This window comes from Psittacula echo (assembly GCF_963264785.1).
Source record: "Psittacula echo genome assembly, chromosome: 5".
Lineage (NCBI taxonomy): Eukaryota > Metazoa > Chordata > Aves > Psittaciformes > Psittacidae > Psittacula > Psittacula echo.
The window spans coordinates 36404354-36421261 of NC_137739.1; the positions used below are offsets into that span (position 1 = coordinate 36404354).

Here is a 16908-nt window from a genome sequence, read left to right on the forward strand (position 1 = left end):
AGTTCAGAACCAGTGTTTGTTGACCTTGAGAAAGCAAAGATTGACAGGCTACCTGTTTGTTTTGGGATTTGTCATTTGACAGAATGGCTACAGAGTGCATTTTTGTGCCACTTGATGCATGGCTGAGCTTCTCACCTCTGACTCTCATTTGCCATTAACCTGACAAAGTCAATTAAGAAAAGAAAAGAAAATTCCATGTTATTGCTATACCACTTGAAAGCATTTTTCCAACTTTTTAACATGGAGTATCCTAGTTTTGTTACCAAAATATAAAAATAGGTCTTTGTTTAGAAAGTTAATCACTTTGATTACTGCTGCAAACCTTTGTTCTGCTTTCGAGGTCTACAACACAGATCTATTCCCTCCACCTTACTCACTATATCACAAATGTAAGTACGTACCAGTGGACAGTTTGACTTCAATATAGTCAGTCTACGGTCCCTAATTTTCTTGGATTTTTTCCTTGCAGATGAGATAGCAACTCACTAAGCTTCCAGTTCATAACTGGGAGTAAGGGAAGAATTTTTTTCTTTACATCCTTTTAACTGTGCTTGCTTTAAAAAGGTGCATGACTCATAGTGGTTAAATATTTAACTATTTTACTAATGAGCTGAATCCTAACATGCAAGTATAGAAATTATGTCATTATGTCTGAAAAATCCTACTCATATCCAAGCAGCTTTTTTTTATTTTTACATATACACACACACACAAAGGGAATCTGTAAGGCAAGTTGCTAAGTCAGGACCAGTCTACACACATTTAGTACTGGCATTCTGTGTAGAGATATGTGGGAGTAGGGGCTTGGCTATGTTTTTATTTTTTCTTTTTCCTTGTTATCAAAATGTTGCAGTAATTCAAACCAAATATGCCTGTTATTGTATTAGTAATAATGATGACATAATAGTACAATTATACCCTATGGGACTAGGCTACACTGATGTGTTCAACCATGTGCTCATTCATGACCACTTCAAAGGCAGCAAGAGATTGAAGATATTACCACACCCAACTCCTCATTATAGCACTTCTCATCTTGGAGATTACCACCCACAAAGCTGAACAAGGGTAACCCAGTGTGGAAGTTCTCAGCCCTATTCGATCCAACCAAATTATCACTAAAGATGGTTAAAACCAAAGAAAGCTTTCTGGGGCAGTTAGGCACTGCAACAGACTATGAAAGCAAATGCAGTACAATCCAATTCTGGGCAGAGCAAAAATCTGTTGAGGGGCAGCAGCGAAGATGACTAATCTATCAGATGACTGCTTCTTAAGCTTTTCCAGAGAGACATGCTTCTGCAACCCTATCTACACTCTGTCTGTCCTAGCAGAATGTGAACAAAACAGCTTTTGTTTGTAGAGACAGCTTAGCTGCCAATTTGAGTTCAAAAACTGGCTCTGAATTATAGTAAGCATGCCTAGACCTGTAGGATAAAATTAATTTCAGTCAAGTTGGTCTCAATCAGCTGTCAGGCTGATATCCTGCTGTCCTGCAGCAAAACAGTTGTAAAGCAAACGTAAAATGCTATTTAAAATACTTAATTCATTATTCAGTCACATCAATACAAGAGGGGCACTATGTAAAATAAGGTCCAGAATCTCAACTTTCATAGATAAAAAAAACCTTCAAGTTTTAAATTTAAAAAATGATACAAGAAATTAGATATCTTTCTCTTTTCAGTGTTAAGATCACTGAGGCCCATCACTGAACCCAAAGGCATGCAGCAGGCCAAAACTGGGACTTCTGTAAGTCATGCTCTCTCTCTGCTTCCGTGCTTGGCTGCGCAAGAGGCTCCTCACACTTCTTTCTGCTCACCTTTACACCACCTTATCTCTTTAGGCTGCAAGGTCTATAAGGGTAGGAACTTTGGAATCTTTTAGAACATGTGGGCCCTCAATCTACTAGGTGTTGTACTTGATCTTACAGGCAGAGCCCTTTGAATGGGCTGTAAACAAGAATAATAAGCACAAAACCAGCTTGTAAATTGTGTTGCAGATAAAGTTTCCATCACATTTTTAACTATCAAAAGCTAACAAATCTTAACTCTACAGTTCCACAAACACTTTAAGCCAACACTGCAGCCAAAAGAAACAATCTCATATGGCCAAAAAAAAAAAAGGTTAGTTTGAACCCATCTGGGTTCTCCTAGGCAGTTTACAACATAGCTGCACAAATGCTAGTGTTGGCACAAAGAATGGAGCAGCAGGACCATTTCTTCAGGTGACAGTGCCAACTTATGCAGGCAAAATTCTTGAAAGTGCAGCCCAGGTTCTCTGAAGGATTTGCGGAAGGGTGGAAGAGCTACAGGTCACCCAATTTTACTCATAAAACTGCTAATACTCACCTCCCAAGAATGCTGCAAGGTTAAGTACCTTTGTGTTTGTAAGGCATTACAGAAAACAGATTAGTAAATATTTAATTTTCTCTCCTCCCTTTTCCCCTGCCCTGGACACTAAGTATAACTCATTCCAAATTTCACAGACTAAAGCAATAACTTTGAGCAGCTTCTAGAAGGTAGCTGTCAAGATGCCTGCCTATAGGCCAGATGGAGGTTAGTCATTATATGCACATATTCTGATTTAAAACAGTTCACAACGTTGCAGCCAAAACACCATTGAAATATGTTGTATCCACCCTGCTGCAGGGAACACGGAATAGTCAATTTACCTCTACAGCAAACCTCCTTTCTCACCTTGATCTGGGCAACAGATGCAGAGGGATAAAGTACAAGTAAATCAGCTCCTTTTGCATTCGTTCCCATGTAAACACATCCTGTCATGCTGACAAAATCAACAGCAAAAAGGAGTGTTTCTGAAAGGTACCTTAATAAGGATGTTAACAGCATACTGGAGGGAAAAAAAGGTCAGCCTCAGTGTCATTAGCATAAGGGAAACCATCAAAGTGAGGCAGTACATAGCTTGCTTTCACAGATTGAGCGTGAAAACAGGCATTTTGGTTATTTTGTTATTCCTTCAAAGTCCTGCTGTTCCTGAGTCTTGATTCTCCATCATCTTCAAAATATGCTCATGTTCTATGGCTTAGATGGAAATACCTGATGTAAAGAACACACAAAGGTACAGGTCCCCAAAACTGGGATAGCTGAGCAGTGCAGAAGTTTTAGAGCATCTGTTTCAATGTTAGGTCCCTAAAGGCAACTCAGAGAAACCAAAAGAACTTGCTCTGTTGTTTTTAAATTTTTAAAACAGCCTCTGATGCTGTTACTAGCAGGGCACATGGGCAACTGTCCTTGTTTGCAGGCAATACACAGGACATACCAGAAATGGCACAGCTCTCTGGGTTATCAAGACTTCTCCAACAGCTCAGTACATACACCAATTTCTAACCTCTACAACAGGATTAATTTATTTTATAAGCTGACATAACGAGCAAATGCCATTTTATGTATTACTAGCCACTCAATAGATAGCTCTAATAACCTCTTTCATGTGACCTTTCCAAATACTGAGATAAAATAGGATTGGGCCCCATATTACAACAAGAACAATCCTAGAAACCCTTTGTGCAAGACAAGTTTAACAGAACAGAAGCTTCAGTCATGCTGACATTTTTCATACCACAAAATAAATTTGATAAAAATAAATTTAAAACACTAAATGTGAGATAAATACAGCTTGCAGTTACATAAATCAAACTCTCATTCTTCCTATGTTATACCTAAGTACAATCAGACACTGTTCAAAAAACCTTTCCTATTACACCCCGATCTTGATAGTATTTATGCACACAGGAAGCTCTGCTGAAGTCATGATGACTACTCATATGCACAGTTAAACATATTGTACAACTGCAAGTCTCATGCCATAAAAACTTCACTTATAAATGTAGAAACTAATTTGGTCACCTATACCATAGACATAAAAAAACAGCATATACAGTCTTTACTTTTTTTTCCCCTCTCTCCTAAAACCATGGAATAAACTCTCAGTAGGGTGGAGTTACCAGAGATTCTGCCCAATACAAACAAAATCCAGCCAGAGGTATTTTTTCTAATCATTGCTAAAACAGAAATATGTCCTATATATAGAATTACATATATATGTAAACAAGCATATACTTAAATATATATGAATAACAGGGTGAGCTCTATACCATTTTTTCCCTTCTCTATGCACAGTCAGGTATTTGATACTTTTTTTGCAGTGTGGCAATTTTCTAAGAGGATTCATTTACTCATTCCCTTTCCAAGAGCAGCTAGTGCTCAGTGCTGAAATGCGCTTTCCTACCATCAAATGCAGAAGTCAAGAAATGAAATAATGAAACTTTTAGAAAGTGAATTCATAGACACTTAACTTTAGAAACTGCCAAGAAAAAGAAAGCCACCAAGAAGTCCAGTTGCTTTTAATTTTTTTTCAGCCAGTTAATTGAACCCACATAATCCAACGTAGGAAAGTAAAATTCTTAATGCATTCAATTTAAGTTATTTTCTCTCTACTAACTCCTGAAATCTCCTTTGTTCTAAGGCATTGGCACTCACTGCTCTGCTGCACTACAATTACACCACACCTGCAGAGTTTATTCCAGTTTTGCCTACCAAAGGCCACTTAAAGCCATTCAAGAGCGACCAGCTAGTGACAGCTGGCAAACTCAAACCTGTCTCAGTAGTCTATCATATGTAATCAATTGCAAATAGGACTTCAACAGACTCATCCCATTATTTCCTAGCTAATTCCCCCTGGGAAAACAAGCCAGCAAGTTTCCACTTTGAATCATGAAGCTAGTTTTGCCCTGTCTCTCCTCCCCAACTCCTCCCTTTCGCCTCTCTTTGCGTCAGTTCACTGCACTGTTTCAGTTTTTCAGCTTGATATCCGTTATGTTATGTCAGCTGTTACATTACGCTTAAAACAATAGACTCCAGCTGGCTGAGGTCAGATGTGAAAACAACGACCTAACAAAGCCAGAGACCCTCCAGTTATACTGAAATTGAGATACACACTGAATGTAGCACTTAATGACAAACTACTTTCCAGACATTTGGGCAAAGCATAAAGGAAACACCTGTCACTGCAAACATTACACACTAATCCAGATAAACCCTAAATTTAAAAATCTTTCTTTTCACTGCTTGGCTGTATACTATGCACCAGTATTTCACAAGTTTAATGTTTTAAATTTGTTTTTCCAAGATGGAATTTGTAGTACCTTGCTTGTTTATTAAAATATTAAATAGTGAAAAATGTGCATCATTTCAAAGAAAATATGCTTACCGTGTTTCTTCTAGAGTTTACCCAGCAAAGGTTCTGAGTTTTACATGGATTTACCCCCCACAGATGTTTAGTCAAAATTTAACCCATAAGTAGAAAGCTTGGCAAAAGTGAACAACAGATGTAACAGTGACTGAAATAAACTTTTTTCAGTGGTGACATTTTCTTAGGCACACCTTTGAACAGATTTTATTGCAATGCAGCTATACTAAAAAATAAACAAACAAAACACCAATATGCTATGTGATCCATGAGAGCAAACACAAGCTCTTTAGAACAGGTGAACTAGTAACAACTCTGGAGCACAAATTCCCTTATTTTTCGAAACACTACATGCAATATAGATTGTAATTACTGTAAGAATTGTAATTGTATTGATAATAACTGTAATAATTTCTGAAAATTGTCATGCTACTGTAGTTCACATATGAAAAGCTGTGAAGCTTGCTTAGCGTAAAAAGACAAGTGGACACTGTGCTCATTTAAGTCTCGCTGTCAGTGAGGGAGATCATCATGTCAGATCATGTAGGCCACCAAGCAACCAGCAGAAGGCACCAATCTATCACCAGTGATTCGTGCTGGCCTGCAATCTGTCACCAGCCCCACCCTGAGCTTCAGAAAGACTCTTCACAGAGTCTGTCTTAATCTTCAGAGTTTGAGTCCCAATAAATGCTTAGTGCTTCACAGCCATCTCATCCCAATGTACCATGGGGATAAATACTAAATTCCAATTCCTTTACTTACAGGGATGTATTTGCAGACTTCATTTGCAGATATGCCACCACAGAACTCCAGGTACAGAAATCCAAGAAGAGGATGTTTGGGTTTTTTCCCCTCATAGTTCTTAGAAAAGGCAGAAATGGAAATAACTGCATCCAAGTTTATCTTCTTTTTATCTTTTTTAACTTCTTTTTTTTCCCCCACTGAAAAGGAAGCACCTAAGCCAATAGCAAGAACAGACCTGGGAGGACATAACATACTGGAAATTTTTCAGTGTGTTAACATGTTTAGTATCTATTTTTTTTCTCCTCCATGCAAATACTTCCCCAGTTCACTTCACTGAAAGCCTTAACTGTTCTCACTTTTTTTCTAAAAGCCATCCACATGATGAGAAATCAGGTAAGGCCAAACAGCATGAATTCTGTGGCTACAACCACAAAGCGGCGAGAGCTGTCCCTGGCAGCAACATTTACACAGCCCTTTTCTTCCACCTCCCTCTCCCAGAGTTATTTTTGTTGATTACTCATATAAAATACACCAAGCCCATGTGAAAAAAACATCTCTTTATTAATAGTTCATTTCTTCCAAAAGATATTTTTATCTACTTCAGGACACCATCCAAGGTCTGAATCCAGCCACCCTAGATGGGACACAGTGTGGTCCAATGCTGCCCTCTACAGATTTAAAAGGGAAACGAGCTCCCTTCTACAAGCGCTCCGTCTTCAGCACATGTGAGAACAAAAACCAGCTCATCTTTCACTTACCAGTCTTAGCATAGTTTTCTTCCATGTCTCCTCTTCATTTCTTCCTGGCATTCCTTTTCAGGTCAGGCTTCATCTACACCAAGCAATAACTACAGGCTTGGCTTGGCTTTTCCTTGTGGTTGGTTTGTTGGGGGGGCGAGGCGGGAGATTATTTGTTTGGTGGGGATTTTTTTTTGGTTGGTTTTTGGGGTGGGGTTTTTGGTTTGTTTGTTTTGGGGTCTGTTTTTTTTTTTGTTTGGTTTGGGTTTTTTAAAGTCCATTTCGTTAAATTGGTTCAGCTGTCCCTAACAGACCATCAATATTATTTCCACTTCAGAAGCATCTGATTTGGCTCCTCAGACCTCTCCAGTATGGACATAAAGCAGAATTTAAGCTGGACTAAAAAGCATGTTCACACAACCTTCTGAACCAAATTAATTAGCCTTTTGTAATATCCTGTCACTTTTGGCCACTTCTAGAATTACTTTATTTTTGCTCTACAAACGGTATTGCTCTGGAACTGGTCATTTGAATCAGCCCCTAAGTCATATCTAATGAACTTCTGTTTCTGTTGGAACTCGTCTTGACTAGATAATGAAACAACTGAATAAGTACATTCATGCTATATAGACATTTTACATGAGTGACTCATTTCACGTCTCCTTTTATCAGTGGTGCTCAGTGACAGGATGAGGACCAATAGCCATGAACCAGAACAGAAGAAGCTTCACCTCAACCTGAGGAAGACCTTCTTTACATTGAGGGTGGCAGAGCACTGAAACAGGGTGCCCAGGGTGTCATGGAGTCTCCCTCTCTCGAGACATTCAAAACCCACCTGTATGTGCTCCTGTGTAACCTGCTCTCAGTGGCCCTGCGTCAGCAGAGGAGGTTGGACTAGATGACCTCCGGAGGTCCCTTGCAATCCTAAACATTCTGTGATTCTGTAATTATATCCCTTTAACATCACATTTACATTAAACACATAATTCTCCTATACAGAACAGGGGAGTTGACAAGGGATTGCTTTGCAAGCAGCTGGAACAAGTTAAGATGTTACTACCAGCAGCATTTAAAACCATCACAGCTGATTTTGCAAAGAAGAAGATTAGAAGCACTCATATTATGTGCCAGCCCAGCTACAAACATCAGAACCACAGACTGAAGCACCTGGGCTCAGATACAGAGGAAGCTCCTCGTTCCAGCTACTAACTGTACTATGCCCTAATTAAATGGGGAAGGGAGATTTTAATTTCTATTCATATTTCCTGAACCTTCGAATCACTCACATTTGGCCTGTTTACTACAAACTAAAATGTAGAGAAGCTGACATTAAATGAAAGCTGGGATTCTCAGCTTCAGCCATCAATGGAACAACTCCCTGACAGGTCTATCTGCAGGTCCAGCAAATGAAAAGGATTAAAGTCCATCACACAAGTCTTATACACCAGCTGACCTCACTCTGGGTCACACTGAGGCTGCAAAGAGAGAGTCTGTAGACTAGATCAGTCTGTAAAGCTATCACTGGGCATCCTTTACAGATATTAATCCCATTTAATTTTTTAAAAGCATGACAAAGCACCAGTGTCTGCATCTTAAGTTTCTGCCTTGGCCTTCTCAATCAAAGGAGATAATCAGGAAAAAAAAAAAAAAATGCTGGAGCCACTTTTAAACTATTTGAACCATTTGTTCTCTGTGAAGACCATCTTCAGAACCAAAAGTTGTAGGTATTTTTCTCTTTCTTTCTCACAAGACCCCCAAGACACTCCAACAAACAAAACCTAAGGCTTATACTCAGAACTAAAGATTATATTAAAAAAAGAAATAAAATCTAGATTTCTTGTAGGCCTAGACTTTATGGCACTTTCTCTTAACAGTAGGAATAATTTCAATGCCAATAATGTAAATTTTGATCACCCAAAACTATTACCATTTATCTTAACTGATAGTCTTTTTAATGTTTAAAAATTGTTTAATATCTTCAGTAAGAAGTACGCTAAAGTAGAAAAGGAAACAAAAAGCTGGAAAGAGCTTATATTTTCATTATAAAAATATAACCTTCCTTTTTTTTTTTCTTTGTTGGAATCAATATTGAAATGAGATTCCTACCAGAAAATAGGTTTTTCAGACACACTAATATCCCTTGGTTCAGCAGAATATTTAATCCCCTTGGAACAGGCACTTGGATTTTCTTAGATCATGCTGAGATAACAGCATTCTGCTGTGTTCTGGCACCATAAAATCCTTGCTTATGAAAATAAAAGAAAAATACGGCCTCTCTGGGAGCATACATCTCTGAATTACTTTTTTCCATAGTTTAAATATAGTCTCAAAATCAATTTTTACACAGATATACCACATTCTCTTTATGAGTCATGGCAAAAGCTCTCCCGCACCAGTATTTTAAATGGGCCAAGTGTGCATATACCCTTCAAAATGATAATACTTTCTCAGTCTTGGCTCAGACTCCAGCTCACGTTGGGCAAGTGCCAACGAGTAACTGGAGTCAAACCCCTCCAACAGCACCATCTAGTGAAAAAAAGATAAAATAAACACATGCAAATTTAAACAGTTTTCCGTGCTTTCTGGAAACTAACAAAAGGCCAATTCTCTCCTAATCTCCCATTACAACTGCATTTAGGTATAGCTTTCATCAAGGCTCTTTGCCTTGTGAAGTGAGGTGACAAGTAGACAAAGATTCAGCAGCTAATTGTAAGCTTTTTGTCTAAAACTGGAACACCACTTGCAACACACATAAACTTCCCCTTGCTTATTTTTCCAATGTTAAACTTGCATTTTTCTTGTTATGAAAAATTATTGATAACTTATCTTCTATTTTCTCCTCTAGTAGTGGGAGGCAGTATTATAAAACAAGTAAAACAAAAAATAAATAATATAATCTCAACAACTTTTTTAGCTCTTATTTTCATGTAATTGTAATATCTTATATGACTATATTAGTGAAGCATAAGATTCTTGTTCATGAAAATGAGCACACAGCTTCCATCTTTAATGTGACCAGTATCCTTGGTTTCAGAAAGACTTTGCTGAAGTTGTGTAGGTGCTTAGATCTTCCACAGGGTCAGAGCAAAATACTTAGGCTACGTGCAGGATATAAAGCAGTATAGCTCTTAATTGTGTTTTCAAGGGTCTTGTCTGAATATTTTTTCAGTCAGGGGAACAGATTCTGTACTCTTCCCAACATGCATTTTAATGCTATGCAACTCACAAGTGAGTTGTATAACGGATTTTGTAACAACAGCAGTTTGCTTATAACATACACATGCTTTTACAGTAATTCCACTTCATTTTCAAGATGAATCAGATTTCCAGTGCCCATGCAGTAAGCTCATCTAATCAGATTTGCTCCGTGGGGCTATTCAGCTCAGCATACCCACATGCTAACTCCGAGCACTCATTTCCAGACATTCAGCATGATAGTCACTTCTTGCATTTCTAAACCTATGGCTACCTGGTCAAAGGCTCCTCCCCACCAAATTACAAGTCCACAAACCTGAAATAGGCAAAATTTCAAAGCATGACACTGCACGTTTGATACCACTAAGTACTTCGGGTTTACATCTGATGCACTACAAAGTGTAATTCATTTAGAGAGAATTGTAACCTACATAAGAAATTATGTCAAAAATAAAAGGCAGTCTGTTCTTGAGAAAGCTTCAGTAATTTTCCCTTTGGAATGCATGTAGGGAAAGGTTCTCAATTTTATAATCTTCAAAAGAAATTGCTAAAGGTCTGTGTTACTTTAATTATTTTAATCTCACAGAGCATATACTCAGGCAACTTAAGTTTCATGGGATGATTTGTGGTCTTAGAAACTTAAAATTCTACATGGCCAAAGGTTCCCTCCTTCTCACTGTCCCAGTTAAACCCAAGCAGAAAAGCCTTCCTCAAGATTTCCATACTCCTCCTGGTAGTTTGTTGCTACACTGCTGCTTCTTTGAGATGTTTCTCAGTATTTGTTTGCCCTTGTTAGCTCACCTACAATTTCAGCGTTACCTACTTTCATTGTCTGGCTCCAAATTAAAACTATTATTGTGGTATAACTAAAAGGCCCTGTACAAACAAAAATGAGAAATTAATTCCTACTGCAAAGCAGTAGAAAGAGTGCTCTCCTAAGGTTTAATAAGTCTCCTTACATCACTATTTGGGTTAGAAGCTTGCGCTGTGGTTTTTCCTGTTTTGCTTTTTAATCCCTGTATGCTGTTACACTTTCTTTGCATTTTACAGTATCTCTTCAACCAGTCATCTGTGATTAACTCCCCCTTCAACAATTCAGTTACATCTCATTTTTACCGCTTGTAAAGACACATTAAAGTAAAATCTTAAAATAAGAACAAAATATGAAATTTTACTAGGTAGACACTAACAAGAACCAGATTCTGACATTTATATTTGTGTTGCAAGGTGCCACAACTCCTTTGAAAGTCCCCCAAAACTGGACAGAGCAGAGAACACCGCGGCCCATCTACTGCTGTGGACAGATGGGTCACCATAAGCCCCTTAATTTTCTTGAAAATTACCACAGTTAATCCTTTAAGAAAACAATACCAGAATACACCATTACTGAACAAAAAAATAACTGCTGAATTCCCAAGAAACCATTATAGTAGAACTTCAATGTTACAAGTTGACCATAGTTTTTCTCATGATATAGAACAGGAACACTGATTCACACTACTTAGAAAGATAAAACAGACACCAAATACATAATGGATATTACGTATGTTGCATGTAATCCTGAACGCACTTCATACATATTACACTGGATGTATTACACACATGCAGACAATATATACTGCATACAGTATGAACATACAAAACCAATTGCATGATTTCAAGGAAAACAGAAAACATCACTGGTGATGATGTCACTGGAATTTATTTCACTGAAAAAAAACCCCACACATGTAAAACATTATGATATATTGCAAAGATAAATGAGATATCATCACAAGTGAAATTCATCACAGAAATTGGTACAGGTATCCATAACTAATAGTTATGGATAAAAAAAAAAAAAAAAAAAGCCAAACAAACAAACCAACAAAACAAAAGAAACGCTTGTATAGACTCTCTTAGCTGGCAACTAATTATAAAGTTACACCTGTGAGTTCAAATATCTTCCAAGTCAGTTAAAAGTAATGTACCAGGCATGAAGGTACCTTAAATAGAAATAGTATGACTGACAAATTAATATATATTATATATTCTTATTCTTACATTATTCATATTAGGTATAAAACCTTAGTATACTGAATAGATAAAATGACAAAAATCATAATAATTTATGTGGTTTTAAAGTGAATTTTTTCCTGTTAATAAAGATATCATACATAATAATATTACTCATGCACTGCTACAAGAATGTTGAACAAACATTTAAATTGCTAGTTAGCATTTTCTCAATACAGTCACTGTTTTCACAAATAAAATAATGGTCACTTATTTACAAATGCAGGGAAATCAATGATTTAGCAGGGAGTACCCTACCATGGACATACGCTGAGAACAAATCTATAAATTTTCTGTATGTTTAAAACCATCCTTCTCAAAATTCAAAACTAAAACTCTTCAATGAAATCTAAGCTGGCAGAACAGTAATACTCTCAGAACATTTCTTGCCCCATATCTGTTGTAGCACTAGTGTACTATAAACAAAAGGTAACTATGCTTTCTCTAATAAAGGCAAAATGAGTATGACAGGTGGAGCAAGTTGTCTTAACCCTAAAGTCAATGAAAATACATGAGTCTTCCACTTGCGAAAAAAAGACAAATCTGACATCAGCTAAAAAGAGGACTTCCACTTAGTTTTTTCCCCCTCTATGGTGAGGTGTCTGGCCTTCAGTATCAAGAGTAACAAGTATCTTCAGTAACAAGAGGAATTAGAGATGTGTGCACGACTACGGGAGTATGATACAGTAGGCATCACAGAAACATGGTGGGATGGCTCCTATGACTGGAGTGTTAGAATGGAAGGTTACAGACTTTAGAAAAGACAGGTCTGGCAGGTGGGGAGGGGAAGTTGCTATTTATGTTAGGGATAGGCTGGAGAGTATGGAACTCTGTCTGGGGATGGGTGAGCAGTCGACAGAGAGTTTGTGGGTCAAGGTTAAAGGGAGAGCAGCGATGGGGGACATTACTGTGGGGATCTGTTACAGACCGCCTGATCAAGAGGAATCTGTGGATGAAGTGCTCTATAGGCAGATAGGAACAGCCTCACGCTCACAGGCCCTTGTTCTCATGGGAGACTTCAACCACCCTGACATCTGTTGGTGTGAAGGTACGGCCCGGCACAAGCAATCCAGGAGGTTCCTTGATTGTGTGGAAGACAACTTCCTCCTGCAAGTAATAGAGGAGCCGACAAGGAGAGGTGCCATGCTTGACCTCGTGCTCACCAACAGGGAAGGGCTGGTTGGAAATGTGACGCTCCAGGGCAGCCTTGGTTGCAGCGATCATGAGATGGTCAAATTCAAGATCCTCGGGACAGTGAGAAGAGCGTGCAGCAAGCTCACTGCCCTGGACTTCAAGAGAGCAGACTTCGGCCTCTTCAGGAGCCTGCTTAGTAAGGTTCCATGGGATACAGCCCTAGAGGGCAGGGCGGCCCAAGACTGTTGGTTGTTATTCAAGGATCATCTGCTCCAAGCTCAGGAGTGTTGCATCCCAACTAGAAGGAAGTGCAGCAGGGGAGCCAGGAGACCTCCTTGGATGGATAAGGAGCTACTCAGGAAATTTCAAAGGAAAAAAGAGGCTTATAGAAGGTGGAAGCAGGGACAAGCGGCCTGGGAAGAATACAGGGATGTTGTCCGGGAAGCTAGGGACCAGGTGAGGAAGGCTAAGGCCCAGTTAGAATTGAACTTGGCTAGGGATGTTAAGGATAATAGGAAGGGATTCTATAGGTACGTAGCAAGTAAAACACAGACTAGGGACAAAGTAGGCCACCTTAGGAAGATATTGGGAGAACTGGCTACCCAGGATTTGGAGAAGGCTGAGGTTCTTAATGACTTCTTTGCCTCGGTCTTCACTGGCAAAGGCTCTGACTGCACCACCCAAGTCTTGGAAGGCAAACGCAGAGACTGTAAGAATGAAGACCCTAGGCCCACTGTAGGAGAGGATCTGGTTCGAGAACATCTTAAAAACCTAAACGTACACAAGTCCATGGGACCTGATGAAATCCATCCGTGGGTCCTGAAGGAGCTGGTGAATGAAGTTGCTAAGCCATTGGCCATCATATTTGAAAAATCATGGCAGTCAGGTGAAGTTCCCAACAACTGGAAAAATGGAAATACAACCCCCATTTTCAAGAAGGGAAAAATGGATGAGCCAGGGAATTACAGACCAGTCAGTCTTACCTCTGTGCCTGGCAAAATCTTGGAGCAGATTCTCCTGGAAGGCATGCTAAGGCACATGAAAAACAAGGAGGTGCTTGGTGACAGCCAGCATGGCTTCACTAAGGGCAAATCCTGCCTGACCAATTTGGTGGCCTTCTATGATGGGGCTACGAAAATGACGGACAGGGGCAGAGCAGCTGACGTCATCTACCTGGATTTGTGCAAAGCATTCGACACTGTCCCACATGACATCCTTGTCTCTAAATTGGAGAGACATCAATTTGATGGGTGGACCACTCGGTGGATAAAGAACTGGCTGGATGGCAGCACAAAGAGTAGTGGTCAATGGCTCCATGTCTGGCTGGAGACCGGTAACGAGTGGTGTCCCTCAGGGATCAGTGTTGGGACCAGTCTTGTTCAACATCTTTGTCGGTGACATGGACAGTGGGATTGAGTGCGCCCTCAGCAAGTTTGCCGATGACACCAAGCCGTGTGGTTCGGTTGATACGCCGGAGGGAAGGGATGCTATCCAGAGGGACCTCGACACGCTTGTGAGGTGGGCTGATGCCAACCTTATGAAGTTTAACCATGACAAGTGCAAGGTCCTACACCTGGGTAGGAGCAATCCCAGGCACAGCTACAGGTTGGGTAGAGAAGAGATTCAGAGCAGCTCTGCAGAGAAGGACATGGGGGTGTTGGTCGATGAGAAAATGAACATGAGCCGGCTTCAGTGTGCGCTCGCAGCCCAGAAAGCCAACCGTATCCTGGGCTGCATCAAAAGGAGCGTGACCAGCAGGTCCAAGGAGGTGATCCTGCCCCTCTACTCTGCTCTCGTGAGACCTCACTTGGAGTATTGTGTGCAGTTCTGGTGTCCTCAACATAAAAAGGACATGGAACTGTTGGAACAAGTCCAGAGGAGGGCCACGAGGATGATCAGGGGAGTGGAGCACCTCTCGTATGAAGACAGGCTGAGAAAGTTGGGGCTGTTCAGCCTGGAGAAGAGAAGGCTGCGTGGAGACCTCACAGCAGTCTTCCAGTGTCTGAAGGGGGCCTATAAGGATGCTGGGGAGGGACTATTCATCAGGGACTGTAGTGACAGGACAAGGGGTAATGGGTTAAAACTTAAACAGGGAAGTTTAGATTGGATATAAGGAAGAAATTCTTTACTGGGAGGGTGGTGAGGCACTGGAATGGGTTGCCCAGGGAGGTTGTGAATGCTCCATCCTTGGCGGTGTTCAAGGCCAGGTTGGATGAGGCCTTGGGTGGCATGGTTTAGTGTGGGGTGTCCCTGCCCATGGCAGGGGGGTTGGAACTAGATGATCTTAAGGTCCTTTCCAACCCTAACTATTCTATGATTCCATGATTCTATGATTCAGTATGACTGAAAAACGGATTAACCTGAGCAGTATAAGGGATTCAAGTTTAATTAGAACAGCCATGTGAGTTAGACACCACACAGATGCCTTCAGTATATGCCATACAAGAGTTTTGTGATATGACTTCTGGTATTTCTTCGGCTTCATAGACTTGTTAGGGAAAATCAGAAAAGCCTCTTGTCAATTCAACCATAAGGAACAGTCTGCTAGACATGGTACTGACTCATGAGATTAGAATTTGCACATTAAGAACAAACGTACATCAATGGCTTTAATGTCTACATACATACCATCCAAAATAATGTCCCTGTAGCGAGAGCTGCATACTGTTCAATTGTAGAAAGCACGCTGAAGATAAGGCATATCAGCACAATAAGGAAGCTGTAAATAAAAAAAAAAAAATAAATAAATAAAAATAAAAAAACTTAAGTAACAGTCTAATAAGAACTCACAGGGAGGTCAGATAATTATGTCATCACAAATTATCTGTACGCACACACAAGTCATTTGTATTGGATTATCTTAAAATACAGCTGGTAAGTTTCAGTTATCCTGCTTCATGTTTGGGACTTTATTTCTCTTCAAACACTAAGTTTTTGGGTTGGACATTAACAAATGAAACCACACAACATTATTAGCTTTAGCCTACTTCTAAACCTTGCTGTTTCCTAGCCCCTCCAGAAAACAGCATTCCTTGCTTTTTCCCATTGTAGGGGCTACTACAACTGAATCACCACCCCACTCACAACATACTTCAAATACTTGCATTTTTGCTGTTCCTAATTCTAATACACTGCAAAAGAAAAACCAACTAAGCCAGAATTTAACAGCCTCTGCCCACACTGTCTTTTATAACCAATCCCCAAAAGGCCACAGATAAATAAAACCTAGCATTTGGCATTCAAAATACAACCTAGGTGTGATACCATTTTTAAATAAACAAAACTTCAAACCAGCTATCAGAGAGTGACAGAGACTAAACATAAGGGTTTGTTCCCTGGTCCCCCCTGCCCAGGTGAGTCCTTAAGGAGAGGGTCCTAGTTCTCTGGAGAGTGTCCAGTGGAGGACCACAGAGATGATCAGTAGTCTGATCCTCTCATTGGAGGGATTGCAGGAGCTGGGCCTGTTTAGTCTAGAGAAGAGGAGACTGAGTGGGATCTCATTACTACATGTAAATATCTCAAAGGTGGTTGTCAGGAGGATGGTGCCAGGCTCTTCTCAGTGGTGCCCAGTGACAGGGCGAGGAGCAACGGCCATAAACTAAAACACAAGAAGTTTCACCTCAACATGAGAAAGAACGACTTTACGCTGAGGGTGGCAGAGCACTGAAAGAGGCTCTGGAGACATTCAAAACCCACCTGGACACGTTCCTGTGTAACCTGCTGTAGGTGGCCCTGCTTTGGCAGGGGGGTTGGACTAGATGATCTCCAGAGGTCCCCCAAAACCTATAATGGTTCTGTGATTCTGTAAGATTCTGGACTGGTGAGGAGTTGCAGCAAA

The 16908-nt window shown here is 40.0% G+C and overlaps 1 protein-coding gene across 1 annotated transcript in view; it reads right to left on the reverse strand.

The window, feature by feature from the left end:
- KCNQ1 (potassium voltage-gated channel subfamily Q member 1) overlaps positions 1–16908 on the reverse strand; it is a gene marked incomplete at both ends in the record, with an annotated part of 363335 nt that overhangs the window by 304418 nt on the left and 42009 nt on the right. The window contains one exon of the mRNA XM_080619312.1: positions 15699–15789. Coding sequence (XP_080475438.1) covers positions 15699–15789 — 91 coding nt within the window. The remainder of the gene's footprint in view (positions 1–15698; positions 15790–16908) is intronic.